The 16,100-nt window shown below is 44.4% G+C and overlaps 1 protein-coding gene across 9 annotated transcripts in view; it reads right to left on the bottom strand.

Moving 5' to 3' along the window:
* The window catches only part of DEPDC5 (DEP domain containing 5, GATOR1 subcomplex subunit), a 92,558-nt gene that overhangs the window by 54,644 nt on the left and 21,814 nt on the right, over positions 1-16,100 (bottom strand). For all 9 annotated transcript variants that reach the window (XM_057527222.1, XM_007170627.2, XM_007170625.2 and 6 more), the window contains exons 13-22: positions 13,599-13,702; positions 12,863-12,937; positions 11,239-11,373; positions 10,387-10,448; positions 10,172-10,245; positions 9,315-9,384; positions 9,084-9,120; positions 8,094-8,214; positions 5,238-5,458; positions 1,667-1,870 (exon numbers count right to left, since the gene is read on the bottom strand). In XM_057527222.1, coding sequence (XP_057383205.1) covers positions 1,667-1,870; positions 5,238-5,458; positions 8,094-8,214; positions 9,084-9,120; positions 9,315-9,384; positions 10,172-10,245; positions 10,387-10,448; positions 11,239-11,373; positions 12,863-12,937; positions 13,599-13,702 — 1,103 coding nt within the window. The remainder of the gene's footprint in view (positions 1-1,666; positions 1,871-5,237; positions 5,459-8,093; positions 8,215-9,083; positions 9,121-9,314; positions 9,385-10,171; positions 10,246-10,386; positions 10,449-11,238; positions 11,374-12,862; positions 12,938-13,598; positions 13,703-16,100) is intronic.

Genomic DNA, 16,100 nt, shown 5'->3' with positions numbered 1-16,100 from the left:
TCCTGTGAGGCCTCAGCCTAAGAATATTTTGGGGTCCTCTGTCTCGCACATGTCAACTGAGACACAGTAAAGAAAGATAACAGTATGGGAGACTAGGGCCCCTCCCAGGAAGGTCAACACAGGCGAAACGAGAAGGGACACACGAGAGAAACACCAATGACTCTGTTAGTACTTGAGACGATAACATCTCCTACTTCAAGAGCAGAGGACGCACAAGGGCAAAACGGACATCGAGCAGGAGAGAAGTCAGAATTAGTCGCAGCTATGGAAACATGCTTCCTGGAGAATGATAGGTTTCAGAGCTGAGTGTCCAACCAGGTTAGCGGGGATTAAAGGAGAGGGTACTTGGGCAAACCCCAAACGTGGAAGAGGCAAAACACAAGCTGGAGGCCGCAAACTCGTTTGGGAAAGAGAAAAACCTCTGAGGATGGGGGTGAGGAGGTGGGAGGTTGGGGAGCCTGGCAGAGGAGGGCCTCGGCTCTTAGAGGGCCAGGTGGGCAGAGTATTTAGTAAATACATTTAGCTTTAGAAAAGCGTGTGTGATGGGGGGGGGAAGCACAGAAGCAGGAAGAGCTGATGGTCATGGAAGAAACATCAATAGTTCTCGTAAGAGAACTCGAAGGGAGCCAGTGGGGACAATGATGGGGAGAAAGGGACACCAGAAAGAAACAGGTCAGGTGACAGATTAGGATAGAGATAAGGGGGGCAAAAAGGGGGTTGGGAATGACCCCCAATTACAGCCAAAAGAACCAGATTCATTGCTCACTTATTTAACTTGTAACTCTGAAAGCAAGTACCAAAGAAAATAAGTAGACACTTGCAGGCATTCAGCAGGATGGCTTCACGAAAACACCCGGGAGGTTAATGTACCTGTTCCTCCCCAGCCCAGTAAGAGCCCATCAAGCTGAAGTTTAATTTTAGCCACAGCTTTATAAAACCTTATTGTCATCTTCTTTAGGACAGAACACAGATCAAAAAGGATGAACTAGGAGAAACAGTGAATTTGAAAAAAAACATTTTTTTAGTTTTGATTGGTTTTGAACTTTATTTAAATGGTATCATACAGAAAGTACTCTTTTATGGCAGGCTTCTTTCATTATGTTTGTAAATTTAAACATGGTTTGGGATATGGCTGTAGTTCGTTTTTATTTCAGCTTCCCATTATAAAAAATAGAACTCGTTTATTTTAAGCTTTTTTTCCCCCAATTTATTTAAACTAAAAAAAAAGAAAAAGAAAAAAAGAAATTGTTCACCCATTTCTCAAAAAAAAAAAAAAATGGTTTTTTTTCTGCCGTCAGAGACCCTGAGAGGAAACAAAGTAACATAATTCCGTGTAACCAAGACTGTAACACTGACATCCAGAGAGAGTAAGGAAAGGAAGGAGTGAACAAGAAGAGGGACATTCGTCTCAGGAAAGAAAGCAGGTGGCAAAGCACAGTCCCTTGCAAACAGAAAAAGAAGCCCTTGGGTCTACACAGCTAGCTAGCTACAAAGTCCTCAAGGATCCTCACAAGAGCCCCGGGGCAGACAAAGGGGGCGTGGCCACCCCATCTTCCAGGTGGGGCACCGCAGGTGCAGAGAAGATGACACCCTTGACCAAGGCCACTCAGGGGATGCCAGGACTAGGAGTTCCCAGTCAGGGCTCTTTCCCGAGCGCCCAACTTACCCACAGGAAAAGTGTGCATCCAGCGCCTCCTGTTGGACGTAAGCTTCATGGGCATCCGCGAGGGTGCAAAGGGGTTGATCAGTGCCCGCTGGGGCACGTATCCCCCAGGTCGGAAGTGCAGCATGGACTCTGCGCTGCCCACGTGGAACCTCCCCGGCGCACTGGAGTCCCGCTGTGGTGGCTCCATCATGTTCTCCAGGACATCTGCCGGTTACCGCGGGGTGGGCAGGCACAGAGAGAAAGCACAGGGTCACGGTGAAAGCAGAACTAGGAGGACGATCTGCGGAGGCTGACAAGGACCTTGGAGGGCGTACATGTTAGGGAACGAGGGAAATGAGTGAAATCGCCAAACTATAAAGGAATGAAATATTGGGTTTACTTTTTAAATACCTGGGAGAAGGGGGTTCTGGTTCCTAAATTACTGGCCCAGTGAAACCACACCCAAACCTGATGGGGAGGACCACACATTGCCTGGAGACTCTAGATGTTGGGCTGGATGCAATGACTCAATAGTGGGTCTTGAGTTGTCTCCCTTTGGGGATGGGGCGGGGGCATTCTGCATGTGGGAGGAACAATACATGTAGATATTTGGTGACCAGAAAGACAGACCCTAGCAGAGATAGCCAATGTGTTCACTAGACCTGTTTGATTTTCCTCTGAGACACACAAGGAGACTGTAGTTTCCAGTCCCTTTGCGCTGGGGCCAAATAACTGAGTTCCAGCCAAGAGAACACAGGCAGAAGTGACATGCTCCACCTGAAGGCCTGGACCACAAACCTCTCCACGCGTGATCTCCATTCTCCTCTGCCCTGCTGTGGAAACTTTGGAGACCAGTGTTGATAACCATGGCATCCCGGGATGGAAGGACCATGGGGCCCTGAGTGACTGGGTGGATCACAACCCCCTCCCATTAATGCAGTGGCCTGGAACATGAGTAAGCAATCAAACGTCACTGTGTTAAAAAAACTAAATTCTTGGGAGAAAAGAATGAAGAAATGGATGCATCCAGCCTTGATCAGGTAAGGAGATGGCATGATATTTAGACTCAGCCTGTCCCATTCAATGGCAGACAGGTCCCTAACCTGAGTGGATCAAAGAGCTGAAACCTACAACCAACTCTGTTGGTGAGCATCCCATGTTTACTAAGCAAACACCCAGGTTAGAAAGTGGGTCCAGCAGATGCAAATTCCATGGCATCAAGGAATGTCTTGTCCACCATTATCTACCCAATTCCTACCAAAGAACATGGCACACAGTAATATTTTATTCCTCAAGCCATTGTGCATGCAAGAAGAGAACATTCAGTTCTCCATGAAAACTGTATTTTTCACTGTAAATTAATGAATTGATGGTCCAATTTACCAAATAAGAAAAGAATACAGTCTAGTTAGTTATCATGGAAATAAAAGGAGAGAACTCAACTTTTAAAAAGTTGAGTACACACTTTGAAAAGGATAAGAAATAGGACTAAGGGCTAAAATGGGTCAAAAATTTGTGTAGAGGAAAGGGGAAATGTTTCCTATGCTACACTGGGTAGGTGGATGGGTGAGAATCCCTAAATATAACAGAGAAACTGGAAACAAAGGCCATGTGGATGGCATTGCCTGACACCATTCCAGTGAATTGCTTTTTGGCTTTTCCAATAAACTCTCACGTATCATTAACGATGTTGAAGTCAATTCTACCATTCAGACAATTTTTAAGAAAACTTGTTTTCAAAGCTACTTGGATTAAGAGCAACTTTATCTCCTCAGAGGAGAACTGGCTTTTAGAATAACAAAGGTTTTTAAAGGATTAATGTGTAGTTTAACTTTTACTACAGACCCTTCTAAGAATACGTTTAACAGAATGGGAATATAACTGTCATGCAAACTCAGAAATTTCCAGAAGGTGGGAAAAAGCTAACCTAGAAATTTTTTTTTTTTTTGGCTGCAGAGCTTGCGGGATCTTAGTTCACCAACCAGGGTTTGAACCCGAGCCCTTGGCAGTGAAAGCGCGGAGTCCTAACCACTGGACCGTCGGGAAATTCCTAGAAATCTTCAAATGTATTAAAATTCTTTTGAATACTAACCCTAATTAATGTAGGTGACATAGGTTATATTCTATAGCCGTGTAATTAAATATCTGCTCCTTTCTCTTTCAGAATTTCCTTTTTATACTTCAAACCAGTTTAAAAAAAAACAACTTTTTTCAGCAGTCAAAAGATTTCCGGGGCTTCCCTGGTGGCGCAGTGGTTGAGAATCTGCCTGCTAATGCAGGGGACACGGGTTCGAGCCCTGGTCTGGGAAGATCCCACATGCCACGGAGCAACTAGGCCCGTGAGCCACAACTACTGGGCCTGCGCATCTGGAGCCTGTGCTCCGCAACAAGAGAGGCCACGATAGTGAGAGGCCCGCGCACCGTGATGAAGAGTGGCCCCCGCTTGCCACAACTAAAGAAAGCCCTAGCACAGAAACGAAGACCCAACATAGCAATCAATCAATCAATAAAAAATAAATAAATCTTTAAAAAAAAAAAAAAAAAAGATTTCCGGCTGTTGGCTCAGTGTCTATGGTGCCTAATGAATGAAAGCGCCCTGCTCCTCGGTTCTCAGGTCCCAGGAACCACCAGCTTCCCCTTCAAAGTGCTGGGAAACACTCCTCACCCTTTGGGAATCCTTCCAGGGCAACAGGAGGCAGCTGTGTGCACACAACAGTCCTAAGTCAGTGATTAAAAGTCAGGAGGGCTACTCCTCCATTTAGAAAACATTCTTGAAATATCAAAATTATAGAGGAGAATGATTAGTGGGAGGGTGTGGCTCTAGAGGGGTAGCAGAAGAGAGGCTGTGGGGATGGAATATCTTAATTGTGGTGTGGTTACATACGTCTACACATGTGCTAAAACTGCACAGACACACACACACACACACACATACCCACAAATGCATGTACGACCAGTGAGCTCCGAATAGGCTCTGTGGATTGTATCAAGGTCATGTTCCTGGTTTTAATACTGTACTAGTTATGCAAGATGTTATCACAGGGGAAAATGAGTGAAAGCTACACAAAACCTCCCTGGATTTTTTTTTTGGAGTTTCCTATAAATCCATAATTATTTCACAACAGAAAGTTTTCCAAACAGGCAGGAGGGGGCTGTATACTTGAGCTGCAGATGCCGCTGGATGGGTAAGATAAGATACAGGAAAAGCAGCACCTGTACTCCCTGGGCCATGCCAAGTTAACAGGTCACTTGAAGTGGAATAGAGGAAAGAGGCTATTTTAAGTGTGGCTCGAATGGAAATGCTAAGGAAATAAGTAAACACTTTGACCTTAGGCCTAAGAAATGCTCTACCTTAACATATGGAAAGGTAGACAGTTACAGGGAAGAGAGAAGAAAGGGTAAAGACAAAAATAGTATAACACACACACACACACACACGAACAGCTAAGGCCATTCGTACTCACTGCACATGCATGGAAATAATTAACATGTGGGACTTACAGCCCACACCTGTCCATAGCCCCACCCATCCCCACTACAGGAAGGCAGCTGTCCCCACCCTGCCCAGCCCTGCCCAGCCCTGCCCTCTGACCTCGAGTGCTGGTGTAGCCCAAGGAGCTGCTGACTTCATACTGGTGCAGGTGGGGGTGAGGGATCATCAGGATGTTGGTGCTCCTGCCCAGGGAACTGTCGTCAGAAGCCTGGCTCCTCACCTCCTCTGTGGGCAGCGCCTGGCCAGGCAGGGAAGGGCTGGATGAGACATCGCAGGAGCTGGCGCTCTTCCGACTGTGACTCTCCCGCTCTCGCACGGACCTGGTGGGTGAGAGATCAAGTCACGCCAAGCGGGGGATGCTGTCCCACCTCGAGTTACAACTCCCAAACGGATCCCCAGCCTGGGCTACATGGGAGGCCAATAACGAAAACCCCCAATGGGATCTCCGAGTGGGAGGTAATATAGGAGGGACTCTGCCCTGAGCAGCTGGAGACGTCGTGGAAGAAACGGGGGAGATGCCTGACAGTCATCCAGTGGCCGGAGTCCCAGGATCAGAGCTGTAAAGAAGCGATCGCTCAGCCTGACCCCACCTCATCCCACCATCAAGCTCGTGTCACTGAGAATGGGGTTGTGAACCGATATCACCCAAGAGGAAGCATACAGCACCGCCTGAGAAGTCTTCTGGCATCAAAAATTGAACCTAAATCTAACCAAGCCTCTAGAGATAATTGCCAGTTTACAGGAGATTCAGAGACAACAGGAAAAGTTAAATGTCATATGGAAATAAACAGACAAAGGAAGAAAGCAAGACACTCTGCGGTCACAGAAAATGACATAAGAGAAAATGCAACATGTGCATCTTCTTCAGATCCCAACTCAAACTAAGTAACTGTAAAAATCACAGTTTTGAGACAATTGGGAAATCTACAGAGGGACTGGCTATCAGGGATATTAAGGAATTAGTGTGAATTTTGTTACCAGTGATGAGGGTACTGTGATCACATTTTTTTGTTTGTTTTCTTATTGGTTAGAGACACATGCTGAAATACTTACAGGTTTAAAAAAAGAGAAAAGGATACCTGAGATCTGTTTTAGAATACTCAAGGAAATTTCAAATGTGGGAGAAGTGATAAAACAAGATTGACAACACACTGATAACTGTTCATTTCACTGGTCTCTCTGTTTGAATGTTTCCTTAATAAAAATTTAAAAAACAGTATGCCCTTATTAAAACATGAAACTCCCTGAGGGGAAAACCTCTGGAAACAGCAGGAAAAAGGATCAGCAGGACAGGAGCCCAATGGGGGACAAAAATTCAGAACGGAAGAGTCAGCAACCGCCGATAGGGCCACCCCTCTGGCATAAGAGCTGTTCTCTTTCCACCTGGAAGGATTTTAAGGGAGAGCTTAAATGGAACCTGAAAATGGATCCCAAGGGCTGACTACACTTTTCATTATTTCAACAGTAAATATTTGAGCGCCAGCATATGCTCAGCCCAGTGTGGGGATAGAGCACAGATTAGGGCACAGTCTGTGCCCTCAAGGAACACAGCCTGAGTCTCTGAGACACCAGGTTTCACCGTCTTTGACCAGAAGAAAGAAAACCAAGGATTTTGGACCATGAAAGGGTTCTTAGACACTCAGAAGAAAAGCACCGCTGAGGCCCTAGGCAGCATCTACGTGCAGGGGAGCTGCTGTTAACAGCACTCACTCTGACCTCTAAGCATTCTCGGGACCAGACATCAGGATGGGATGAGGGGAAAGGACAAAAGAAGAGCATGTGGCCACTCTAAGCCTATTTGTCACAATGTGAAGAGACGGAATATTCCTCCAATCAGTGATTCTTCCAATCAAAGCACACTTTCCATGTCTAAGAAATGTGGAAAATGGACTCGCAGTACTTGGTCAACTAGGGAAAAAAATAAGCTAGAGCTCTGTTTCACATTTCATTAAAAAAAGAGAAAAGGGCTTCCCTGGTGGCGCAGTGGTTGAGAGTCTGCCTGCCAATGCAGGGGACACGGGTTCGAGCCCTGGTCTGGGAGGATCCCACGTGCCGCGGAGCAACTAGGCCCGTGAGCCACGACTACTGAGCCTGCGCGTCTGGAGCTTGTGCTCCGCAACAAGAGAGGCCACGATAGTGAGAGGCCCGCGCACCGCGATGAAGAGTGGCCCCCACTTGCCGCAACTGGAGAGGGCCCTCGCACGGAGGCGAAGACCCAACACAGCCAAGAATGAATAAATAAATAAATAAATAATAAAAATAAAGGAATTCCTTTAAAAAAAAAAAAAAGAGAAAAAATTCTATACAAAGAACTAAGTATAAAAACCAAGACCAAAAAAGTATTGGAAGAAAATAGAAAAGACACGTTTCTAACCTTGGAGTGGGGATGGCTTTCTTACACAAGACCCAGAAATGAGTATGTTGGTAAATCTGACTATTTCACAATGAAAAACTACTACATGACCAAAATACCATGGAGCAAATTTTAAAAACAGGAATAAAGAAAGAAAAGTCTCTCGCCCTCTGGGAATAATAAACCTAAAAGAAACTCTGGGCCCTGGGATCGATTGATCCATCTGTCTATTTACCTATCTATCTATCTATCTATTATCTATTAGTGGCTGCCTATCTATCTATCCATCTATCTATCTATCTATCTATTAGTGGCCTCCCAGTGAAATGAAAATTCCAGAATTCACGAATTGCTTCTCTTGGCTAGAAAAAGCAGAATGCTCTCCTTATGAGGGGACGATACTTCATAGCAAACATAGCTAACAAAACGGCTGGGCCAGAGAACCAGAAAACAGACTCCCTAATGATCCACATACTATGGCTTCCACTTGGCTAATTTTAATTTAAGATGTTTTCAAGGTTGCTCTCATGCAGGTCCCTACTGGGCCTCAGGTTTTCCTAATCAGCATTTACATCCACCCCAAAGTGCGTGTGGCAGAAAACCTGCAGGTGGCGAGGCGCTGAGCCCGGGACGGGCCTGGCAGCCTGAAGACTTGCGCGTCGTAAGCATCGTAATCCACTTGGATGGGAAGGGTGTTCTCAGATTCTTTGGGAGTCCCCAGAGCTGAAACACACAAATAATACAAACTGTCCTCAAAACACATTTCAACAAGAGGCCTTTGGATGGTCTTCATGAAAATCTGCAAGATATAGGTCATCATCACCATCTCCCCCTGAAAAAAATGGGATAATAACCCATTCATCAGGTTACTAAGATTAAATGATTTATATGTCAAAGCGATATAGGGATTACTATTTACTAGCATTAAGTAAAGGCAAGATGATGGCAGCATTTCCTTCTGTGATCCCACTTTAAAAATATCATCTTGGGCTTCCCTGGTGGTGCAGTGGTTAAGAATCCGCCTGCCAATGCAGGGGACACGGGTTTGAGCCCTGGTCCAGGAAGATCCCACATGCCGCGGAGCAACTAAGCCCGTGTGCCACGACTACTGAGCCTGCGCTCTAGAGCCTGTGACCACAACTGCTGAAGCCTGCACACCTAGAGCCCGTGCTCCGCAACAAGAGAAGCCACCGCAATGAGAAGCTCGCGCACCGCAACAGAGTAGCCCCCGCTCACTGCAACTAGAGAAAGCCCGCGAACAGCAACGAAGACCCAATGCAGCCAAAAATAAATAAATAAATTTTTAAAATATAAAAATATCATCTTAATGTGTATATTTAGTCTTTTAAAACTTTCCACCCGATCCCTACAATTGACCTATGGAAAAGAAAAATAAGGTTTTGTTATCACCCATTTTGCAGCTGACAGGACAAAAATATACAGGATCACTAAGGGACCTTCTAAAGATCACAGAAGGGGAACTCTGGTCTTCCAAACTTGGCTGTGAATTTTTTACGCAACCTCACAAAATCTTGTTGCCATGGGTTAGCTGACTCTTTCTAAAAGTGATGAAAGGAGAAAAAAATACTCACACGTATCACGGCCATTTTTTGCTTTCTCAGAGGCAGGCTGTAAAATTAAATAGAGTTAATCACTCCTGGGATATCCCTTGTTGTTTATTTATTTAATGCAGAAAACTATAAAGTTCTAAGACAAATTTCTCAAACGTTATTCATGACCACTGGGGGATAGGGGGTTTCTTAGGCCCAAAATAACAACATCAGTGACAGTCCCTAAAGGCTCTGCTGGTGGGTGAAACCTACCTTCTTTCCGGCCAGTTTTATTCGTGGGGTGAAACTATTACAAAAGAGCTGGCTTTTGGATGTGTAGAAACTGCAAAAGAAACAGACAGGGTCACTCATCTAAACCCCTTTCTTTCTTTTTTTTTTAATTAATTTTTTTTTTTTTTTTGATCATGCCACACGGCATGCGGGATCTTAGTTCCCCGACCAGGGATCGAACCTGTGTCCCCTGCAGTGGAAGCGTGGAGTCTTACCCACTGGACCGCTGGGGAAGTCCCTAAACCCCTTTCATTTTAAACCTCAAGACACAGTTGGAATCCCAGCCATGGATCAGCCCTCCCAGGAACACCTTTGTCTCAGGCCTCACTGATCTTCCCAATTCTTTCTTTTGTAATTACTACAAAACATTAATTATGTTTTAAAATATTGTTCTATTCCTTTTTTTTCCTATAAATTGTCTCATGTGCGCTAGTCCTGATTCCTAACTGGATTAGAATCTCCTCCTTGAGCTGAAATTAGCAGGAACACTGAGGCCTGGTCTCATGTGAAGAGGAGGCATGGGGATTTTTCTACAAATGGAGAGGCCCAGGCCCCGTGTTGGTCCACTATGGTCTGTGTGAGTTGGGAACAGGGGGAATTGGGAATAGTTGTGGAAATAAGTCCTTCAAACTTGTTTTTATGTTTTTCACCATAGACTGTTCTTATGTCACAGCCATGACTTTGCATATAGAGACGCTTTAAGCAAATGTTAGAACTTTGGTTTCCACATTCTCTTGACAAAAGATTTTATAGTAAGAACTTAACAGGTTTGAAGAAAAAAATGGCAAGGAAGCTAATGGAATCCCTGATCCTCTACGGCGAATCCAGATCTCACCCACCTGTGGTTTATCCAGTGAGGGATATTGTAGTCGTCACCCACGCGAGAGTCGCGAGGGCCGCTCCGATTGTGCAGCTGAAAGGGAACAAGGCAGGGCCCAGGTCAGCTGGAAAGCAGGTAGGACCCAGAACTGCTCCAGCTTCTCTGATTCTAACTATTCTCAAGATGACCCTGCGCTGGAACCTGGCCTTTAGTGAGCATTGCAAAATCAATCACCTTGAACAACGGGACAGCGTGCAGTGGCTGCTCCCCCATGCACACCAAGTCCACACCGATTCCTAAAAAAGGAAAGACAGAAAGAGTTGGTGGGGGGGGGGGCAGTGTAGAGATACGCATCCCAATCTATTAGCCATGTGATTTAAGTGGGTCAGGGTACAAGGCACAGCTGACTTATTCTCCTCACCAGCTCTGCCCACGCAGTTAAGAAGTAAATAGGTGCATTTTGTCTGTGTCCTCTTTACCGAGTCCCACCGCATCTGCCACTAATCAGTGCTTGACAGCTTTTAACTGCCTTGCAGATCGTGATTTGTCAAACAGACCGTCAGGCCTCCATGACTACAGTTTCAAGGCCCAAAAGGAAAGGGAACCTTGTCATCTCAGTAAAAAGCAAAATAATTCACATCATTCAACAGAGTTTCTTTACTGGCCATCATCAGGATTTACGTTCCCAACTCCATCTTGTTGTTAGAACACAAATCAAATAGGGGGAGGGGGTGCAAGTCGGAGACGCACGGCACATAACAGAGGGAGGACTGGGTGATCCCATGGCGCTTCCCAGGATGAGCTGATGGACACTGGATGCTGGAAACAATCCCCAAAAGGGGTTCTCCAGCGTCAAGTATGTTTGGGAAACTCAGAGTGCCTGTTATGTCCTCTAGAGATAAACAAGATACACTAACATATTCAAACTGGCAATTAGGAACTGTGCCGAACTGTGCATGACCCAGCATGTCCCAAGCTGACTGACCATGGAACTCTTTTTTGTCACCTGACATTAGTCATGTTCCCAGATCCCGATGGGTAACGGTAAATCAGGCTATAAACACAGCAGCGCCCCAGAAGCATTACCGTTATCTATCATCCGCTGCTTGGTCAGGATCATGAGTAGCCGGTCCACTTCAAACACACCCACCCCGGGCGTGATCACCACAGACATCTGCCCAGTTCGGTCAAAGTTGCGGTTGATGTAGTGCTTGTCAAACACTTGAAACAAAGCAAAAAGTCCTCCTGTGAAGATGCTACAGCTTATCAGAAAACAGACAGTGGCAAGCGTCTCCATGCTCTCGGACCATTTCATCCATGTTTCTGTTAGAGCGGTTGTCACCTCCTGGTCTGAATTCACTTCTGTCCTTCCGCTTCTACAGTAAGAACTGCTTGAATACAGGTCAATGTCCCTGTTGCCTTTGTTAATACCCCTCTTCGAGGCTGAATACTTGCCTTGTGCAGCCTTAAATATCCAAATTTCATGTCGTTAACTTAAACCATCCATAAATGGATCTGTATTGAAACTTAGAAGAATCAAATATTGATTTAAGACAATATTTGAGAGAGCGGACCAGAATCTTGTGATGACTTTGCAAATTTGGCAAGTTAATTCTTATTTCTTTTTTTTTTTTTTTTTGGCCGTGCCATGCCATGCAGTTTGCAGAATCTCAGTTCCCCGACCAGGGATTGAACTTGTGCCCTCAGCAATGAAAGCAGAGTCCTAACCACTGGACAGCCAGGGAATTCCCTAATTCTTATTCCTGGGCTGTGCAATTTTTACTACGGAAATTTAGTGCCATTCAAATGTGACAAAAAGGTTTACTAATAAAAGACCCCGTGCTCTAGAATACCTAGCACTTGGGTACAGACACAGGGGCAGGCGATACACACAGTGAAGGGACCACACACCATCTCTTCCGTCAGTTGCCAGTGATGGACAGACACCTAACCAGAGCTGGGAATGTGGAATTCTAACCAGAGAGCAGAGACAGGGTCACTGGGAGCTGAACTCGGGTCTAGGAATTCCTGCTGCTGCGGTTCCCAGAGCCACCCTCGTCCCCACCTTCCTCAACAAGGTGTTCAAGCCTTTTCTGGCTGTCCCAAGAGCCCCTGTATCCTTAAACTTCCTTTTTTGTTTGAATTCAGTAGGTTTCTGTTATCTGCAAACAAAGTATCTCAGCTAACACATAAATGCAGGGAGAAACATTTGGAAGAAATCACATCACGCTATTAACAATGGTCCCTCTTGGAAGGGTCTGACAGTGGAGGGAAGGGGGAGATTTTCATTGTACTTGATATACTTCTCTATTATTTGAATTCTAGGAACAATGGGCTCCTTCTGTAATTAAAAAAAAAAAGTAGATTAAAAAAAATTACCTGGAAGCAATTGAAGGATGGAGTGGAAAATAATAAGAACACAGTTTTTAGGAAAACAAAGTGGCCAAGGAGGACTTTCTCCAGCTCTTTACTCTTGGATCACCATGAGAAGCAGATGAGAAGAGCAAGTTGATTCCCAACAGAAAACCCAAGAGCTACATGGTGGCCATTAAAAGCATCCAAACAGAAGTTACTGCTTTCAGTTAATCTGGGGGGCAGGTGGGTGGGGGCATCACCAGCTAGGTCTGGGTCTCTGCACATTAGTAAAAAGAAGGTCACAGCCATGTGGTCAGCAAGACATCTGCTCACTGTGGCTGGCGCCCTTACTCACCATTGAATGACAGATTGATGGCCTCTAGGTAGTTTCCTTGTGCTGAGGTAGAATTGTCTCCTTGAGGAAAGCCCTCTGAAGCAAAAGACACAAGAGAAGGAACAACATCTCATGAAAGATGGACTCGTAAGAAGCAAGTGGGGGGATTTCTCTGGTGGCGCAGTGGTTAAGAATCTGCCTGCCAGTGCAGGGGACACAGGTTCGATCCTGGACCAGGAAGATCCCACATGCCGCGGATCAAATAAGCCTGTGCACCACACTACTGAGCCTGCACTCTAGAGCCCACAAATCACAACTACTGAGCCCATGCGCCACAACTACTGAAGCCCGTGCACCTAGAGCCCATACTCCGCAACAAGAGAAGCCTCTGCCATGAGAAGCCCGCGCACCACAATGAAGAGTAGCCCCCGCTCGCCGCAACTAGAGAAAGCCCGAGCACAGCAACGAAGACCCAACGCAGCCAAAAATAAAATAAATAAAATAAATAAATTTATTTTAAAAAAAAAGAAACAAGTGGAAGGTGCCTTGCTCCACAGGCCTCTCCCCCTGCAGAAGGGACGTGACTGAACTTACTGCACATGCAATGACCAGCGGGACCCAACCTGACATAGAAACCCGGCCAGAAGCAGAAGCCATACTCAACACTGGAAGGGAAGCAAGCAGGAATCTCTTGGTCCCCCAGCCTCCATCTGACACCTCCTCCCCTGCCGCACCTTCCAGCACATAAGTGCAGTACCTGCCTGTTCCAGTCGCACCAGCACTGGATACTGGATGAAGAGCTTTTTAATGGTCACGAGGAGGGAGGTCCACTCTTCTCTCCTCTCATTCTGCACCACCACCCTGAAAGGAGCACAATCACAAGATAGGAATCGAGCAGTGATGACACACAGGACATAGGGTCCCTTACTGGGTTTCAAGGAAAGGAGAAGAGGGGACGCCTGGAGCTGGGGTCATCTATCATATAGCAATATGTAGTAAAGTCGAATGCGTTTAACAAACGTTAACAAAGAAATGTAATCACATCAAGAGAGTGAAAATTAAAAATTGAAAACAAAAAATATAAAAACATTTCAAAATTGCCTAGAGATTATATAAATGCCCAGTGCTGCGCAGGGAGATGAACATTCTTACAGACTGAATCACAATTAGGTAGTATATACGAAAAGCCTTAAAAGAAAACATCCATATATATGTTTTTACACAGACAGCCAATAAACATATCTAGGTCAGGGAACTAGATCAGTGGAAAGGAATGGGTGGGAATCTGCTTACTGTATACCTCTGAACCTTTAAAATTTTGAACCATGTGAATGTATTCCAAAAAATAAGTAAAATTTAAATTTAAGAAGAGAAAGATACATTTCCATTTAATGTTAGGAATTTATCCTAAAGAAACACACAGGATCCAGAATAGCCAACACAGTATTGAAGAAGAACAAAGTTGGAGGACAGACACTATCCAACTTCAAGACTTACTATAAAGTTACAGTAATCAAGACAATGTGATACTGTGAATGAACAAATAGATCAATGGAACAGAATGGAGCCAGAAATAGACCCACACAAATATAGTCAACTGATCTTTGCCAAATGAGAAAGGCAATACAATGGAGCAAAGATAGTCTTTTCAACTGGTGCTGGAACAACTGGCTGTCCACATGAAAAAAAAAAAAAGGAAGGAAGGAAGGAAGGAACAAGGAAAGCAGGAAGGAAGAAAGAAAAAAAGAAAGGGAAAGAAAGAAAAAAATCTACTTGCAGTCTACCAATCAACAGCATTGGGATCATCAAACTTTCAGGATCCATCCCAGAACTTACTGAATCAGAACCTACATTTTAACAAATTCCCAGTGATTCATTTGTACACAGAGATTTTAGAAGCACTAGTACAGTGGACCACAAACACTAAAAAGGTGCTTTATAAATAACTCTACTGAGCTGATATTTAATGTACTCTCTAAAAAAAAAAAAAATCTAGACACAGACCTTACAGCCTTCATAAAAATTAACTCAAAATGGATCACAGACCTAAATACAAAACATAAAACTATAGGACTCCAGAAGATAACACAGGAGAAAACCTAGATGACCCTGGGTATGGTGATGACTTTTTAGATTCAATACCAAAGGCACAATCCATGAAAGAAAAATTGATAAGCTGGACTTCATTAAAATGAAGAAACTTCTGCTCTGCAAAAGACAGTGTCAAGAGAATGAGAAGACAAGCCGCAGACTGGGAGAAAAGACTTGCAAAAGACACATCTGAATAAATGACTATCATCCAAAATATACAATGGACCCTTAAAACTTTACAATAAGAAAACAAACAATACAATTAAAAAGTGGGCAACAGACCTGAACAGACACCTCACCAAAGAAGATAGATGGATGGCAAATAAGCAGATGAAATGATGCTCCACTTCATACGCCATCAGGGAAATACAAATTAAAACAACAATGAGACAACACTATATACCTATTAGAAAGGCCAAAATCCAGAACACTGATAACACCAAATGCTGGCGAGGATGTGGAGCAACAGGAACTTTCATCCATGCAAACTGGTGCAGCCATTTTGGAAGACAGTTTGGTGGTTTCTTACAGAACTCTTACCATACAATCCAGCAATTGTGCTCCTTGTTATTTATGCAAATGAGTTGAAAACTTATGTCTACACAAAAACCTGCACATGGATGTTTACAGAAGCTTTATTTATAACTGCCAAAATTTGGAAGCAACCAAGAGTCCTTCAAGAGGTGGATGGTACAGCCAAACAAGGGTCCATTATTGAACTCTAAAGAGAAATGAGCTATCGAGCCATGAAAAGACATGAAGGAACCTTAAATGCATACTACTAAGTGAAAGAAGCCAATAGGAAAAAGTTACATATTATATGATTCCAACCATATGACACTCTGGAAAAGGCAAAATTATGGAGACTCTAAAAAGATCAATAGTTCCAGGGGTTGGGGGTGGAGAAAGGAATGAGTAAGTGGAGCACAGAGGATTTTTAGGGCAGTGGAAATACTCTGTGTGATACTATAATGATGGAGACGTGTCATTATTCATTTGTCCAAACGCAGTGAATATACACCACCAAGAAGCCCATTTTTTCATCTCGTTTATTTTTGGTCTTACCCCTGGTCTGACTTTGCAATCCAAAGGGAAGTACTTTTAACACTATGATATGTGTTTCTCCAGACCCTTTTCAGTTTAGCCTGTTTTAAAATTGGACGTTCCT

The sequence above is a fragment of the Balaenoptera acutorostrata genome, chromosome 13 (assembly GCF_949987535.1).
Source record: "Balaenoptera acutorostrata chromosome 13, mBalAcu1.1, whole genome shotgun sequence".
Lineage (NCBI taxonomy): Eukaryota > Metazoa > Chordata > Mammalia > Artiodactyla > Balaenopteridae > Balaenoptera > Balaenoptera acutorostrata.
The sequence above is the reverse complement of the archived record's forward strand: the minus strand, read 5'-3'. Positions and strand labels throughout refer to the sequence as shown.